The sequence below is a fragment of the Symphalangus syndactylus genome, chromosome 6, assembly GCF_028878055.3.
Source record: "Symphalangus syndactylus isolate Jambi chromosome 6, NHGRI_mSymSyn1-v2.1_pri, whole genome shotgun sequence".
NCBI classification, from domain to species: Eukaryota; Metazoa; Chordata; class Mammalia; order Primates; family Hylobatidae; genus Symphalangus; species Symphalangus syndactylus.
This window is the reverse complement of record NC_072428.2, coordinates 142,277,089-142,295,555: the sequence shown is the minus strand read 5'-3', so window position 1 is coordinate 142,295,555 and position 18,467 is coordinate 142,277,089. Positions and strand designations below refer to the sequence as shown.

At 48.1% G+C, this 18,467-nt stretch overlaps 1 protein-coding gene across 13 annotated transcripts in view; it reads right to left on the bottom strand.

Annotated features, from left to right (window-relative positions):
* The window catches only part of ACTR3B (actin related protein 3B), a 1,022,733-nt gene that overhangs the window by 908,902 nt on the left and 95,364 nt on the right, over positions 1–18,467 (bottom strand). For 10 of the 13 annotated variants that reach the window (XM_055269748.1, XM_055269750.1, XM_063641751.1 and 7 more), the window contains 2 exons: positions 17,936–18,019; positions 16,141–17,060 (listed from right to left, as the gene is read on the bottom strand). The exons of 1 other annotated variant lie outside the window; for it this stretch is intronic. In XM_055269748.1, the coding sequence (XP_055125723.1) occupies positions 16,965–17,060; positions 17,936–18,019 (180 nt within the window). In that variant the 3' untranslated portion in view covers positions 16,141–16,964. Of the gene's footprint in view, positions 1–16,140; positions 17,061–17,935; positions 18,020–18,467 lie in introns of those variants that run through there. 2 more of the 13 variants (XM_055269751.1, XM_055269758.1) reach the window with 1 other exon arrangement.

Sequence of the window (18,467 nt, the reverse complement as noted above, 5' to 3'; positions counted from 1 at the left end):
ACCGTCATTCCAAGCAAACGATCACAAGGACAGAAAACCAAACACCACACGTTCTCACTCATAGGTGTGAGTTGTACAACGAGAACACATGGACACAGGGCGGGGAACATCACACACTGGGGCCTGTCGGGGGGTGGGGGGCCAGGGGAGGGATAGCAGTAGGAGAAATACCTAACATAAATGACAAGTTGATGGGTGCAGCAAACCAACATGGCACATGTATACCTATGTAACAAACCTGCATGTTGTGCACATGTACCCTAGAACTTGAAGTATAATAAAATAAATAAATAAATAAATAAAGAGTTCATGTCCTTTGCAGGGACATGGATGAAGCTGGAAGCTATCAACCTCAGCAAATTAACACAGGAACAGAAAACCAAACACCGTGTGTTCTCACTTGTAAGTGGGAGTTGAACAATGAGAACACATGGATACAGGGAGGGGAACATCACACGCCAGGACCTGTCAGAGGGTTGGGGGCTAGGGGAGGGAGAGCATTCAGAAAAATACCTAATGCATGTGGTGCTTAAAAACTAGATGACGGGTTGATAGGTGCAGTAACCACCATGGCATATGTATACCTACGTAACAAACCTGCACGTTCTACACATGTATCCTACAACTTACAGTAAAATTTTAAAAAATTTAAAAAGCTAACTTGGATTCCGTAGTCTGTAACTAAAACCCTGAGATGGTGGGAAAGTGGAATCTTTAAAATGCTGTATTTTTTATGCAAACTCCTGCCCTGTTCCTTCAGGAATTCTAAACTAAATCTCTGTATTCAAGCTTTCTGGAGTTGGATCTTATTTAAGTTTGAAAAATCAAGAACAGAAGCAAGTCTCAATGCAGGTATTTCTTAAAATCCCTTTCCTACCTAATTCTTCAGTTAACATACTGTGTTTTCAATACATTCTATCTGTAGACAAGCAACATGCTTTGCAAATGGAAAGTGAGAAAAATACATTGTGAAGGATCATCTCAGTCTTTGCCAAAGCACTGTGACAAAACTCTGATAGAAGACTCTTGGAGAAAATGACACAACCTGTAAAAGTAAAAAGTAGATGAATGTCGTGTAAACTTGTCAAGAGTTTGTAAAAATCCTTGCCTAAGATCTGTGGACACAGTGGCTCTTGAAATTCTGTCTTCACCTGACTGACTCTCCAGTTTCCAATATGACCAACGTCCAGAGAATGGTTTCTTCTTTCCCTTATTGAGGCCAGATCCTGAAGCTGGGCAGCTCAGACGCTACTCCTGATCCCCATCCTAAGCAGGCCTCTGCAGGACAGAAGGACGCCATCTTTCCAGGAACCTGTCTTGCTAAGCTCTGCTCTCACAGCATTCTGGGAGTAGACATCTCTTACGTACCACAGCAGACCCAAATGGCCTCACCTGTCCCTTCCTGAGGCCACCGCTGCAGCAACCAGCTTCCTACAGGTGCAGCTGGCAGATATTGCCCCCGGCCCGCCCCATGTCCCTTCACTGACACCCTGGCCTCCCTGCTTATGTGCAGGAAAGCACATCACAGGGACCTGCCGGGCAAGTTCCTGGCATGTGTGAGATGATACATGGGGCAAACTTTGAGCAGGGGGGGCAGAAGAAGTGGATAACACTCCCTCCTCTCTCCCCAGCAAAGGGGTGACTCTGAGACACAGTCCACACGGCTTCCAGGCGGTCACAGCACAGACCCAGACAGGTCACAGCATAGACAGATAGTCAAGGAGGTCAGAGCAGGCATCCTGCGCGGCCACTCGACCACCCCTCCTGCGCAGCCACCGGACCACCCCTCCTGCCCGGCCACCGGACCGCCCCTCCTGCCTGGCCACCGGACCGCCCCTCCTGCGTGGCCACCGGACCGCCCCTCCTGCCTGGCCACCGGACCGCCCCTCCTGCCCGGCCACCGGACCAACCCTCCTGCGTGGCCACCGGACCGCCCCTCCTGCCCGGCCACCGGACCAACCCTCCTGCCCGGCCACCGGACCGCCCCTCCTGCCCGGCCACCGGACCGCCCCTCCTGCCCGGCCACCAGACCAACCCTCCTGCCTGGCCACTGGACCGCCCCTCCTGCACAGTCACCAGATCGCCCCTCCTGCGCAGTCACCAGACTGCCCCTCCTGCGCGGCCTCTCAGCACTGCCCTCCTCCCCGCCCACTCTATTGTGACCACATCCACAGCAAAGCCCTGCACTTCAGTCACCCCCTCATGCGCTGCATTCTAGGGAACCTGGGCTGAGATCATGTGGCCCCCAGAGTCACCGCTGAGAGACGGCAGGTAACACGACCCCACACATACAAAAGTCACGGCTGCCACAGGTTGCCCAGGAGTCTGTCATTGTGGGATCCAGCTCGAGAAGGAGAACCTGGGCCAAAGACATTCTTGGGAATTCATGAATTCCCAAGAATCTGAGCTAACAGTTTCATCAGTGGTGAGTGCTGGAGTGAAGTCCTGCTATGCTAGGCCCCGCTGCGTCCATCCCCCTCCTCCTGGTACCTGTACCCTGATTATCAGACTCCTCAGTGGGTTCATGGGTGTCGGGGAAATGGGCGGACCACCACAGCTGCAAGACTGGGAGCTGCTGGGCTCGGGCCCTGGCTCTGGGGACTGGTTCCGTGATGGGTCATGAGTGACACACAGGTGATTTCTGGGGCATCTGGGTAAGAAGCCTGGCTGCACGCTGACACAGTGGAAGGGCGGCCTCCCTCCCTGGGGGTGTGGTGTGTGACTACGAGGCCTAGAGCAGCCATTTTGCTGCCACGAGGGTGTCTATCCTGAGGATCAGTCAATCCCCAGAAAAGCAGAGCCCTGGGACCCTCGGCCAGCCCCGACTCGGAAGGCTGCCAGGCGCTCTCCCCCCTCCGCCGTGCTCAGGACAGAAGTGGCAGCAGCAACAGGAGAGATTCTGGAGCTGTGTCAGGCCTCACAGAGACAGGCTCAATGCCCCGGCTCACAGGGCCCCCTCACCAGGGAGGGAGCAGGTGGCCAGATGCAAGCATACGCGGTGCAGTACCCCCCAGGTGACCCCCAGGGTCAGGAAGTGTGTTTGCCCCAAGGATGGGTTGGCCCCGATCCCATATGACTGTGTCCTTGTAACAAGAAAAATTTGGACACAGAAGCAGACAGGCACACAGGGAGAACGCCACATGCAGAGAGAGCGAGCGATGCTGCCAGAGGCCAGGGGACCACCGGCAGCCAGGAGGGGCCCGAGACTGAGCCTCCCCCAGCGCCCTGAGTGGGAGCCCAGCCCTGCCCACATCTTGACCTTAGACTTCTCACCTCCAGGCTGTGACAAAATAAATTTCTGTTGTTTAAGCCGCCTAGTTTGTATACTTTGTTACAATAGCCCCAGGACACTGATACAGGTCTCCTCAACTATATTCAAAATGTTCTTGGTATCATCACATTTTCCAGGAGGGTCATGGGCATGGAGCTCCTCATACCCACTTTAAAAGCCATCTCAGGACGGGCGCGGTGGCTCACGCTGCAATCCCAGCACTTTGGGAGGCTGAGGCGGGTGCATCAGGCCGGGCGCGGTGGCTCACGCTGCAATCCCAGCACTTTGGGAGGCTGAGGCGGGTGCATCAGGCTGGGCGCCGTGGCTCACGCTGCAATCCCAGCATTTCGGGAGGCCGAGGTGGGTGCATCACTTGAGGTCAGGAGTTTGAGACCAGCCTGGCCAACATGGTGAAACCCCATCTCTACTTAAAAAAAAACAAAAATTAGCTGGGAGTGATGGCCGCACCTGTAATCCCAGCTACTCAGGAGGCTGAGGCAGGAGAATCACTGGAACCCGGGAGGCAGAGGTTGCAGTGAGCTGAGATCACGCCACTGCACTCCAGTCTGGGCAACAGAGTGAGACTCCATCTCAAATAAATAAATTAATTAATTAAAATAAAAGCCATCTCAGGCCCAAGGCAGTGGAATGATTCGCCCAGACCAGAGAGCACGTCAGGGGCAGAGTCAGGATTAAAACACAGGCCTCTGCCTTAATTTGAGGCTTTTTTCACAAACCCACAAGGCCACAATCGGGAACCTAAATTCTGTTAAAGAAAAATGTGTGATATGGTAGAAAGGCACTGAAGGTTTTATTTCAGTAAAGTAACAGCAGTATCACAGCACAGATTAAGGATTGAGGCCTTCAACTTTTGCATTCTGAATCACAGAAAAATGTCGAATGGAGTGGCCACACCTTATTCCAACTTCCACTTTTCAAAATGAGACTGAATACACAAATGGACAGTGGCAGATTGTATATAAACAATCTACCAGGAGCACTGAGGGTCCCCATCAGTTCCCAGGAAACAGGGAGACTCGCGTGCTTGATATTAACCACGTGATATAAACAATGGTAGATTGTAATACTGACCCACAGTCTGCAGCCCAGGAGGAGAAACTGTGGCCTCTGCAGCAATTGGCCCCAAATGCTCAGGACTTGACCAGTGTCTGCCCGCTGCCCTCCTTTTAGCCGCCACTTTCAATTTCGGACCCATCAGAGAACGGTGCTCTCCTGACCCATCACACAAGGGCCTGACTGTGGCGAGCCGGCCTCCAGCTCCACGTGCCTACAGCACCCTCTCGGCACCCCGGAGCTTCCCTCTTCTCCATGACGCCTCCTGCTCCTGTGCCCCCAGGAGCCTCTGTCAAGCGGGCAGGACGGCGCCCAGGCCCTTGCAGAGCGGGCTTGGAGGGAGCAGCCTCTGCCTGCGCTCACGGGGCCGGCGTTCATTTATTCCCATACAATCATGTTTTATCCTCTTTATGACAAGTTATTTTTCCCAGAACTAAAAGGAAAGCCGTTTTCATCGTTAATTTTCCTCTGCGTTCTCTGAAGAGGTGCTGCCATGAAGCAAAATAGCCAGGGGGGCAGCAAGACCATCAGAGTCCCCCCTGCAGGAAAGCAGCGGCTCAGGAGGCCGGCAACGGCGGCGGCCACCCGAGTTCTGAATCGAAATGGCCACGACACGGAGAAACTCTGTCCACAAACACGATGCCCACTACTCACAAGAGGTGAGTCCGGATACTACAATGTATCTACTTTTATCATATGCATGGAAGGGGTTTGTTTTCCCTAAGCAGTGGACACTTCAGCTGGGCACAGCCCTGTGCGCCAGCTACTTACGAGGCTGAGGCGGGAGAATCACTTCAGTTCGAGAGCAACCTGGGCAGCACAGGGAGACCACGAAGGGGGAAGGGAAACAGGAAGGGGAAGGGGAAGGGAAACAGGAAGGGGAAGGGGAAGGGAAACAGGAAGGGGAAGGGGAAGGAAAACAGGAAGTGGGGGGGAGAAAAAGGGAAGGGAGGATGGGCACGGTGGCTCATGCCTGTAATCCCAGCACTTTGGGAGGCCGAGGCAGGCGGATCACTTGAGGTCAGGAGTTCGTGACCAGCCTGGCCAACATGGTGAAACCCTGTCTCTACTATAAATACAAAATAGCCAGGTGTGGTGGTGTGCACCTGTAATTTCAGCTACTCGGGAGGCTGAAGCAGGAGACGCTTGAACTCGGGAGGCAGAGATTGCAGTGAGCTGAGATTGCACCATTGCACTCCAGCCTGGATGACAGAGGAGAGGGGAGGGGAGGGGAGAGGAGAAGGCAGGGGATGGGAGAGGGGAGGGGAGGGGAGGGGAGGGGAGGGGAGGGGAAGGGAGGGGAGAGGGGAGGGGAGGAGAGGAGAGGGAAAGAAGGAAAGAAAGAAAGAGGGAAGGGAAGGGAAGGAAAATTTGACGTTGCAGTGATCACAGCCACACTTACCAACTCCCATTGGTTAATGCTGTCAATCACCAGCATCTGTAACTCCTTTCCCTCCCAGGTGTTTTGTTTATATTTGAAATGGAATTCCAGTAGATGGAAATTATATCCTTTTCTAAAAGAGGCTGCTTAAATGCATTCTGAAGAGAGTAATAGATTGAATTTCTCCGTTATCTTAGATGATGAGTATGAGCATAAAAAAGAAATGAAAAATAACAAAAAGAAATGCCAAACAGTCCATTCTGTTAATTATAATCTTTCTGCTAAGTACCAAAATACCCTCTGTAACTTCAATTCTCCTTATGTATCACCAACGACCATCAAAAGCACAATAATCATTTTTCCTCAGTCCACAGTAAAATATTCCAAAGTAAAAAAAAAAAAATCCTTTTTAGAAACCAGCTTCTCTCTCACTAAACACAGTCCACTTACACAAGTCCCTCCACAGATGCCCCATCTGAAGGCAGCACTTCATGGGGAGCCCCATACAATGGCTCCCCGACTCTGAGGTCTGGTCTGGAGGTGCGGTGGCCCCGACTCTGAGGTCTGGTCTGGAGGTGCGGTGGCCCCGACTCTGAGGTCTGGTCTGGAGGTGCGGTGGCCCCGACTCTGAGGTCTGGTCTGGAGGTGCGGTGGGACGCACCAAGGCTCTGTGCCAAGTCCCCGCAGGCTCCTGCTCAGGACACAGTGCAGCCCAGCACATTAACAACAGCTCTCATCGCCTCGAGGAAACAAACGTTTCCCTTTGTTAGCCCAGAGTTTCCTAAACACATCTGACTGGGAGCTAGATTTTCACATCTCTGCTGTACCAAGGGAAGGCAGGAGCAGCTGCTCAGTAGGAAGCCAGGGTCCCCCGGGCCAGGACCGAGCAATCAGTGTTGTTCCCCTCCACAAGGTCACCGGTTTGACTCCTGTATAACAGTGGACTTGACTCCGTCTTATGGACACAGACTGGATTCTGATCCCATCAGCCCTTTCTCATCACAAGTCATCAATCGCCTCCCTGGTAAAAGGGGAGGGTGGGGAGAGATGAACTTGTCAGTCTAGCGGTAATTCTGTCATCCCCACAAACCCGTCTCTAATACTGGAGAAAATGGACACCAAGTCCAGTTCCTGATCCATTCAAACTGGCCACGCATATCACCGGGGGGTAAGGATGGAGCAGGTGCAATTCCAGTGTTCATAGCCCAAGGCTTCCCAGAGCAATCTGCTGTAATGGTAGAGTTTAAATTAAATTATATATAAACACTTAAGATGCATACCTCTTTGTGTGAATGCATCAGTTGTTTTATTTTTAAGAAAAGGGAAAAAAAACTGAAAATCTGTCTCTGGGTGTGGTTACTAAGCCCTATCAACATGACTGTTATTTCACTTCCAAGGGAACTCAAGCACCTACTTTACTCTGTCACAAATACACAACTTCTCAGAGCACTGGCACAATAAACTTAGGACATACATGATTACTAGTGGTTTAGTGATTAGCACTAAATTACAGAGGACACTCCCCCTGGAAACGACGCTGTTTATAAAATCTCAGCACAAGGGCTGTCAGCTCTTTAAAAGTCACCCAACTGTAAATCAACCCGGACGTGAACTGCACATTACCAGAAAGTTTATAATGCTATTAATCTTTGCCATTAGGGGACATTAAGTTACGTAGAGTGTGGCAATCACATTCTTAAACTCTAATTCAGGAGAGCTGTAATTATATCATGCAATAATGTTTTGATTACCCATAAAGTTTAATTTATCATGGACATAAGACCTAATGAATAAATATGTAAAACATGCTAATTCAGCTGAAGAAAATGATTTGCATAATCAGAAATGCCTGTGCAGTATACCAACCTAATTAAGATAAAAGATGTCAGTGAAAAATATCAGTCATTTGTACCTTTATAGCTCACAAAGTTACTTCTCCAGCCAGCATATTCCTAATTAGTGTCTATGGGTCTAGCTCTTTCTCTACTCTGGGCTATATCCTAAGTTCTTCTTTAATAGTTCTCAAATACCCCTGATCCTGGACAAATCACACAAGCTTTTTTCCTACAAAAGAAATAAAGCAGAGTTGGGGGTGGGAGATAAGACAAACTACTTCTAAATTTAGCAAGAGAAATGATCTTATTGGTACTTTCCATTTTAAAACTAAAATCGAGCCACATCCACTAGCTACATATTTTGTTCCACTAAACCTCAAAAAGATCATTCCCTTCCTTCAGCTAAAGTTTGTAGTAGGTGACCCTTCTGATTCTGGAGTCCCTTCTCACACCCTTTATTAACTCTGCCCAGAGGGAGACACACAGTTTCTCCATGGCTCCATGCTATATCTACCAAACCATGCGCCCTGTGTGCTGAGGCCATCTTTCTGGAGCTGCCATTAGAAAGCAAGAGCAGGCCGGGCATGGTGGCTCATGCCTGTAATCCCAGCACTTTGGGTGGCTGAGGCAGGTGGATCATTTGAGGTCAGGAGTTTGAGACCAGCCTGACCAACATGGTGAAACCCTGTCTCTACTAAAAATAAAAAAAATAAAAAATTAGCTGGGCATGGTGGCACGTGCCTGTAGTTCCAGCTACTCTGCAAGCTGAGGCAAGAGAATCTCTTGAACCCAGGAGGCAGAGGCTGCAGTGAGCCGAGGTCATGCCACTGCACCAGCCTGGGTGACAGAGCGAGAGTGTCTCACACAACAGCAGCATTCCCGTGCAGCCCGTGCAGCCCACCTCACCTCTCCTCCAGGTCTGCTCCAGGACTCCAGAGAAAAGCTCCACCTCTCGGGCAAACCTTCTAGGTGTGTCTGTGCAGCACATATCCAGGCACCCACTCTTCCGTTAAAAATCTTCTCATGTGTCCCAGCACTTTGTTCTCAGGATAAGGACCAAAATGTGCAGCCCGGCCCCATGTGGACAACGTTACCTCTTTTCTTGAACACCCCGCACGCCCGGCCTTCTTTCTTAAAAAGCCAGGCTTCCTTCTGCTCCAGGCATTTGTCTTAGTGACTCACTAGACATTGCTGACATTTTGCTACATCTGACCTACAGAAACAGCCATTTCAAGCTGTTAGGCTGGTGCAAAAGTTGCGGGTTTTGCCATTAAATATAACTGCAAACACCGCAACGACTTTTCCATCAACCTAATAATATATGCCTCTTCCTGCACTGCTCCCCCTCCACCTCGTGGCCTGGTGGCCTCCAGTCCCCTGCAGCTCTCAGCTCCACCTCCCCTCGGTGCCTCCTTCACACCCCTGGCTCATACCCCATTCCGGGCCTGCTGTGAGTTTCCTGGCATCCTGTACTTCCTCTCACGGGCCTTTGCGGTTTGTGATGATACAGCGTGACTCTGGGACCCACGCACGTCCCTCTCTTCTGCTGGGATGGAAGCTCCACATCATCAGGACTGTGTCCTCCGACGGGCACTTGGTAAACATGCGACCCAGAGCCGAGCAAGCGTTCGATAACTGACGGCTTTTCCTTCCGTGCATGGAAGGCCCCGGAACCGTGCCATGGCCGCAGTTCCACATCCACATGTCCAGCCCCTCACATCAGCTTCCTCAGTCGCCCCTCACAGCTCATCTTTCTACCACATTCTCATTCTGAGCGGCTCAGAAATGTGGGATCCTGGGACCATGAACTCCACTACTGCTTGTTACCATCGTCTCACTGGGTGAAGGAAAGGAAAGAGACAGAGATGGAACGACTGACGTGAACACAAACGGAGGGCCAGCCAATGGCAACGCCAGGTCTGCACTCAAGATTCTGGGTGTCCCACTCTCTGCTCAAGCCCCCAAGCTCCTGCAATACAACTATAAAAATGGCACACAGCTCACTGCATCAAAAACACCCATCATATGGTCACTATTGCCAGTCACAAATGAGAAGCAGAAAAAAGATGACTCAAGGCCAACGTACATCTGACCACTAAATATTAGAAATACAGCCAATGTCCTATCATTTAAATTTTGCAGGCCAGGCATAGTGGCTCATACCTGTAATCCCAACACTTTGGGAGACTGTGGTGGGAGGATCACTTGAGGCCAGGAGTTTGAGGCCAACCTGGGCAACATAGGGAGACCCCGTCTCTACAAAAAATAAATTAGCCGGGAGTCGTGGTGTGGGCCTATAGCCCCGGCTACTCCGAAGTCTGTGGCAGGAGAATCACTTGGGCCCAGGAGATTGAGGCTACAATGAGACATGATCACACCACCGCACTCCAGCCTGGGCGACAGAGCGAGACCTCATCTCAATAAATAAACAAATTTTGCTTGACATCATAAACCCTTAGGTTTATAATTTTTTTAATAATTTAAAGCTGTGTTCTTCTCTTATTAAAACATTTAAATTTTTGAAATTCCTAGCAACAATATGACATTAACAACTATATACATATATGATTATACACACATACACATGCACACAGAAAAAATAATCCACAGCATCCAAAACTAAAAATGAAAAAATCAACCCTGAGAAGTCAACCTGCAGAGAATGAGCCACGGCTTCCTTTTGAGAAACCAATATAGGGTAAAAAGAGCTAATATTTTAAAACTAAAAACAAAACTTTCACAGTGATACTAAGATCAAGCTATAGTTTCTTTTCTTCTTTTTAAAAAGATTTCTGTCTGACCAAGTGAAATTGATGTAATTGCCAATTAGAACCCCATGCAATTATTTTGCCAATCAAGTTATATTTCTATTTAACAAGGGTGACAGTTACTTTTAAAAGAAACATTATGAAATATTCTTCAATTAAGTAAAGAATTATTTAACAGATAAATATTCTTAATGGGCCTCTCTTGTAGTTTTCAATAAGCTGTGCACTTGATTAACCCCACAAGCCTGCCTGGCACAATCGTAATTTCTACAAATGAGATAGAAAGGAGGGATCATAAAGAACGAATTAATCACTGAACGATCTGCACTTCAGTCACACAAGAGCTCATTATTCATATGAGCAAAGTTGTGGAATGAGCTACGACTACCATAAAACACAGGCACATCTTCGAGGATTCTGCAGGGTGATTGCTCCACCGGCCTCTGGCTGGCGGCACGGCAGACGCAGGCAGGCGGCAGCCTTAGATAAGCTTGATCCTCTACTCTTCAGGTTCCCAAAACCCTCCTGGAGTCCAAGCCCAAGAGTTAGATTGTATGATACCATTAAACTCTTAAGGTAACGACAGCTACATCCTGGGCGCTCACCATCCTACAGTTATCCAGACACACAATGTGTCTCCGCACCAGAGCACACGCAGCCCGGGAAAACCAGCGATGCCTTCTTCTTTTCAGATAGGAACTTAGTTAAGTGTCTAAGGGGCACCTACCGGGCCTGTGAAGGCCCCAGGGGGTCCCAAGATAAGCACCATATGGCCCCCATATTCCAAGATGTCAGTCCAGCGAGGGACACAGGTGTCATTGGTGCACTGGTAAAGGAGGGGCTGCCTTCTACACACAGAGGGGCAGTGGCAGAGGAGGGTGAACATCCCGGACAGGCAAGAGCACTCCAGGGAAGGGAACGAACACCTCCACGGGGGCCACTCAGGGTGCCTCCCACCATACTGCCCCCAAGTGGCAAGGCTATGGAACACGCACAGCCGAAAACAGAGACATCCTCACTTGGCTCAGACAGGATGACTTGGTCTGGAGCCCAGTGGGGAGACAGCAGCCATGCAGGCAACCCAGGGCTCCAAGCGGCTTCCTTTTCCTTAGATGGACGATACAAGTGATTCGATCATATCAGCTGCAGTGGTAAGAAAAGGCCCCGTGAGTCTGCATTCTACAACTACACACTAGTATCTTTTTTCTAACCCTTTCTTAATGAAATTCCTAAAGGAATACAGTTCATGAATCTAAAATTCTCTTTTCCTATGCTGAAACTTTTTTTAAACACAATTTGGTAAGTAGAGCTCTTAAGACACAGCAGCTGCTTTGTAACAGAATAATAATAATGGCTAAAATTTACTGAACACTTATAGGTGCTAATTATGGTTCTAAGCACTCAGATTAACAACTGTCTCATATTTGCCTTGTAACATAAAGCCAGTGCACCTGATAAGACATATATTAACAAAGCACTGTGCATAAAAATGAAAATAATTTTACATCTAAACATCCTGCATCAGTAGCTTCCTGGAACACGTTACATCCCGAGGGATCTGGATTCGAGGGGGATTTCCAGCTCCCCATGGCCATTCCCAAACTCTTTCTACTCTACTATCTGATGAAGTCATGCTGCAGATTCCTATCACTGGGTTTTACCACCCGGTCTCTCACTGGCTGCTATGACCTACTTCTACAAGACTGGAGAAAACAGATTCAATATGACTTCTCGGTGTCCTGGCTGTGTGGTTTTGGCATGTTGTCGAATTTCTTTCAGCCACAGCTTTGCCGTCTGGAAAATGGGAGTAGCAATACCAACTTCACAGGGTTGTGTTCAGGTGAAAGGAGGCTACAAAGCATCACTCCCAACGTGGGGTCACTCTCGGCGCAGTGCCCAGCTCACGGTCAGTGCTCAGCTCCTTGCCACCCCCAAGACTGAGGCACGACTTCAGGCAGCTTGACCAGTCTTACTTTCATCTCCACCCCCACAGCCTCCTGCGTGAGCCAGCACCCACCGGACAACCTATCCAATGCCCTTCTCTCAAAATTCCCTACATTCTTCCATTTCCAGTGAATTTAATCTCTACACAGTCACCACTTCGATGACGCTGTTATTACTGAGAGGTGCTCCACCTCTGAAATCTTAATCAGTATCGTTCTTCAGGACCACAACCTCCTAACCTTGAAGCCCAGGGCCTCCAGTCCTCAGACGCCTCCATTCCTCCCAATCTCTCATCTCCCTCTGCTCCCACCCTTCCTGGAGTCCGTGGTCCCTCGTGTTAGCAGCAGAGAAACCCCATCTACACCTGCCTGCCCCCAGGACACCTGCCCCACCCATCATCACACTTGCCTGGAGAAACCTAAACCCCAACCCCTAAGAAAGCCTCGCCTTCTTCCCTCCTCCATTTGGGCTACATGGAAATGGAAACTCAATCAGAGAGAGTCCTCCACCCACCTGCAGTTGGTCAACGCAAGCACCAGGTGCCTTCTGCGTGTCCCCTTCCTCCCTCTGTAAGCCACGCGGTCACCTCCCCCATCCTCAGCAGCCCTGACTAGGTCCTCTTCTACGGCCCCCACTTCAGGAGTCTTTTCTCTCATTTTTTCTCCAACCCTCACCATATGCAGAAACAAACTCATAAACTTCATGTTACTTAATCTAATCTTGGCTTAAAAGTTCATAAAACAGAAGCTAAACCCTCAGGAGCAGCTGATGAATATCCCCAAAGAAGTGAGAGGCTGTTCCCACAGGTGTGTTGGAAAGAACAACTGAGCCAGCGGTCATATCTTCTTAGAAAGATAATGTTTGTTAAATATTCACATACTAGTTGCCAGATTTTTTTTTAAGTTAAGGCCGTTCGTATAATATTCTCACCATCGTAAAGCTGAGTTTATGTCTAAATCTGTTAAATACAGCAAAGCAACTTCTGCACTTTTTAAGAAGGTGTCACTCTGTTGCCCTGGCTGGAGTGTGTGGCATGACCCTGGCTCCTGCAGCCTTCAGCTCCTGAGCTCAATGGATTCTCCCACCTCCACCTACCCAGTAGCTGGGACTACAGGTACTCACCACCACGCCTGGCTCCTGCATTATTAAAAGGTTTGTTTTAATAGTCCTAAAGACTATAGACTTATAATTTTAGAATTTAACGAGTGTATTTGGTGAAATGTTTTTTACAGAAAACTGCTCACCTGGAGTTGTAATTTTGTCATAGGAGGTTGATTTTACCCATCAACTCTAGGAATACTTAACTCATTTCTATATTATGATCTAATTAATTCAACCTGAACAAAAGGTATGTGCAGATTTTATCAAAATTACTAACTGTAAACATTTTTCTTCCTTATAAAGTGACGGGTGCACATGACCATCACAGTTCATTTCTTTTATTTTTTTTTTTTTTTTTTTTTTTTTTTTTTTTGAGACGGAGTCTCGCTCTGTCGCCCAGGCTGGAGTGCAGTGGCACAATCTCGGCTCACTGCAAGCTCCGCCTCCTGGGTTCACGCCATTCTCCTGCCTCAGCCTCTCCGAGTAGCTGGGACTACAGGCGCCCGCCACCACGCCCGGCTAATTTTTTTGTATTTTTAGTAGAGACGGGGTTTCACTGTGGTCTCGATCTCCTGACCTCGTGATCCGCCCGCCTCGGCCTCCCAAAGTGCTGGGATTACAAGCGTGAGCCACCGCGCCCGGCGCAGTTCATTTCTATCTATAGTATCTGCCAGGCTTACTGAATAAACAAAGAATTATAACTCACCTCTATTAACAGGAAAAGGACCATTACAATCCTCCCACAGATGAGCAAACAGAAAACAGGATCTCATTTGCTTAAGGAACAGCCAGAATTCGTATTCAGATATTTTTGAGTCAAAAACCTTTCCTTCTGCTCACAAGCCTTTCAGATCCAGCTATGCTGGCATTGCCTAAGGAGTTTAAAAACAAAAAGCAAAAATTGGATGCCTTCCCTGGGGCCCCTATTCTGATTCTCTTAATTTGGGATGGATCTTGCCCAGGGTTGAGAACCACAGCATCATACCTGTCACATTGTAATGGATCATTCTGTCCTGTCAATGTAGGTTTAAAACAAAATGTTCTCGGCCTGGCATGGTGGCTCACGCCTATAATCCCAGCACTTTGGTAGGCCAAGGCGGGCGGATTACCTGAGGTCGGGAGTTTGAGACCAGCCTGACCAACATGGAGAAACTTCATCTCTACTAAAAATACAAAATTAGCCAGGCACAGTGGTGCATGCCTGTAATCCCAGCTACTTGGGAGGCTGAGGCAGAAGAATCGCTTGAACCCGGGAGGCAGAGGTTGCGGTGAGCTGAGATCGCGCCATCACACTTCAGCCTGGGGGACAAGATCTATCTTAAAAAAATAAAAAAATAAAAAATAAAATATATATATATTTTTTTTTCTCCCAGTCCTTTAAATTGACAAACAGAAGTACAATCTCAAAGATCATCTTGGACCAAACAAGGAATATGGAAGCTTTGGGTATCCTGTGGTGGAAGGACAGGTTACAGAGTTCTAGCTTAGCCAGGCTGCCACAGCACTGACATACAGAGTGGTGTTATTCCAAGGGTTTGGAGAAGGTGCAACAAAGCATCTGCCAACGAACAGATGCAGAGCAGCAGTGGGAATGACGGTGCCCACTGTGAGATGTGCAAAGCATGCTGAATCGGGCGGGGCAGGGTGAAGGCGGGAGTATCAGGTAGGTCCCTGAATAGCATAGAACTAAGAGGAAAATGGCGTTAGAAGGAACGGCTCTTGCTACCGTGTTCAGGGTGCAAAGGTGTGAATGAAGGCAGGCAGACCAACCGGGAACTTGATGCAATAAAATGGCTGGAAGATCATGAGAAGCCAATGGTACAGCAATCCCGAGAAGCAGCAAATCCCCCAAGGGAATGCAGAGAAACACTATGGATGAGGGGAGAACCAGGTGGTACCAGACTCTTGACTGCGGAGACTGAGGGCCTAGCACAGTGACAAAATCAGAGATTTGGTCAACTGAGGCTTGGTAAACTCAGATTTCACCATACTGAGTTCAACATTAAACTTATTTCTAAACTCAAATAATAACATAATTTTTTCTTATTTTTTTTTTATTTAAGACATGGGGTCTCCCTCTGTCATCGAGGCTGGAATACAGTGGCTCAATCCCAGCTTACTGCAGCCTTGGCCTCCTGGACTCAAGTGATCCTCCTGCCTCAGCCTTCTGAGGAGCTGGGACTTCAGGAGCACACCACTGCACCTGGCTACGTTTCTTTATGAAGGCAAATTTTCTGAGAACAAAACATACTTCATTCACCTCCTTTGAGAGTGAAACTAAGGAAAAATCTTTAAAACAGAACAAAAAAAATACTTAACAACTTAGAAGAAATGCCATAAATAACAATTTTTAAAGTAACATAATTGTAAGAATAATATGAAGAGTGAAATCAACCTAAATCTATTAATTGAGCAAATTACCTTTCAAGCTAGCAATCCATTCAGCAAACATCAGAGTAGTTACTGAAAGCTTACAGTCATGAATCCTGAACTTCTAGGAAGGAACATCAGAAATCATTAGGCACTCCTTCCCACTATACCCCAGATGCAAAAACCATCTCTGACGGGTTATCCAGACCCACGATACCCCCAGCGATGGAGTGGCCACTGCGAGGCAGGCAGCCCACACCATTCATGAAAAACACATTTCCTCCCACAAGCTGGGTATTAATCAAATCCTCCAATGATGTAAAACAATGTCAATATTCTTTAAAAGAAGCACAGCGACAGGGAGAAAACCAACAGATGACCACACTACAGCAGAAAGATATTTATAAATATTCTAACAGCTTTTATTACAATGGTGCAAGGAAGTATTTCATCCAACACTCACCGACAACAAACCATCATCTTCTATAAAACAGCTCCAGAAAGTTCAAACAAAAAAAACTAAAAGATACATGATCTGTAGTAATTCTCATACAATACTGTTTAGTGTTCAAACTTCATGTCACTCCAATAAAGTATAATCATTTTCTAGCAAACATGTGGCAAAAAAGTTTGCTGTTTTATTTGTTTGCCTATAAACATATCAGAACATGCCTCACAATTAAAAACTTTGGATTACAGCACTCCATGACATCAGTATCTATTCGTGCTTAGTATCAGCCAGTTGTACCAAATACCATAAAATACAAAATGATAGGAAATATAAACATCGATTTGTATTTCAAGTTTAAACATTTTATTTACAAAAATAGGCTGGGAGGAAAAGGGTTTGCGCCCCCACATTCTCTCCTGGGACATAACGGTTTTGCGCCATTTTCTAATGTTGTTTTCTCTAACAATTTTCAAAGTCACATTTGGATTCCTTCAGAATTGTATTTGTCAGCTAGCAGCTCGGAGGAGGAGGAGGAGGGAGAGCGAGGGTGAGGAGGGCGGGCGAGGGAGGAGGCTGGCAGACAGCGGTCGGCACACGGATAAATGGCTTTTACTGAAGGGCCCGCGCCGCGCCTCATGCACCGGCAATGCAAGCACGCTGCTGGGCAGCAACACCGACGTCGCTATTTACAGAACGGCGGCCTTCTCTGGGTTCTGAAGGACACCTGTTCCCCAGCGTGACACCATCGAACGACGCATTCAGGCAGACACTAGGACATGACTCCGAAGACGGGGTTGTGGCGGCAGATGCTGGGCCCGTACTCTTCATAGTCCTTCTTGGTGTGGCAGACCTGAAAGAACTCGGGCTACGAGAGGCAACAGGTGGACAGAAAGACACACATTTCAGAAGAAAGTCAAGGGAACCAGCTACTAAGCAGGCAAGACAATCTCCTCATCCCAGCCTCCACCCTCCCTCCCAGGACCGCTGCTATAAGATTTTACCTCTCTGATATACTAAACTACTAAATGGGGGGTTATTTCACTTTTTAGAAATTTCATCAGCCTCTGTCTTCTTAGGATCAACCAATTGCTGGTCCCCCACTAACAATGTGTGAGCTATTCACAAATTTGAGGGGGAAAAGTAATAATTATTTGGGAAAGTCACTGGAATTAATGATTAATGCAGGATTTTTTTAGATTATTTTTGGATTCCACTTACCATGTTATCTGTAACCCCTAATTAGCAAGGACACGTGATAAATGTGTTGTGTGATTATTAAGATATAGTTTATACTGGGCCGGGCGCAGAGGCTCACGCCTGTAATCCCAGCACTTTGCGAGGCTAAGGGGGTGGATCACCTGAGGTCAGGAGTTTGAGACCAGCCTGGCCAACGTAGCGAAACCCCATCTTTACTAAAAATACAACAAAAAAAAATTAGCCAGGCATGGTGCTGAACACCTGCAGTCCTAGCTACTCAGGAGGCTGAGGCAGGAGAATTGCTTAAACCCGGGAGGCGGAGGTTGCAGTGAGCTGAGATCGCGCCATTAAACTCCAGCCTGGGCAACAGAGTGAGACTCCATCTCAAAAAAATAAAAAAGATATACTTTATATCTTACAGAATTGTCTGTTTAGAGCCACACGATTAGGGCACACACTATTTCACCTTCATAGACAATATTTACCCAAACTCAACAGAGAGCACAGGAATGGAAACACAGAGCCCTCGAGAGAGGGACTTACAGTTGAGGCCAGCATGGAGCCTCCGAACCACACTGCGTAGCGCTGCATGTGATGCGTGACCACCTGGACCTCCACAGGCTTTGGCTGGAAGAGAAAGCAGCTCTCACTTACTCCACACACACAGACACATCTGTGATCCAATCATCCCCCAGCTGACGAGACCACGGCTTCACCTGGGGCCACCCTCCTCTGACTGGCACAAGCACAACCTCACACCCAGCACTCAGTGACTCTCTGCCCCTGCTGCCAAATCCCCTCTAAGACCTACCAGAATCCCAGCCCCCAGGGCTCAAAGGAACACAGTGCGCCCGGCAAGCAGAACCTCCCTCTCACACAAGGCTGAAAGCGTTAAAGTTCAAAAGCACAAAATCCAAGCAATTAACCACACTGCTTTTTTTTTTTTTTTTTTTTTTTTTGACCAAACCTATCAGATGTTCTGGCACTGTAGAGATCATCCCAAATAAGATTAACCATCCTCAAAATAATAAAAAAAAACTGCGCTTTTCTGGCCGGGCACAGTGGCTCACACCTG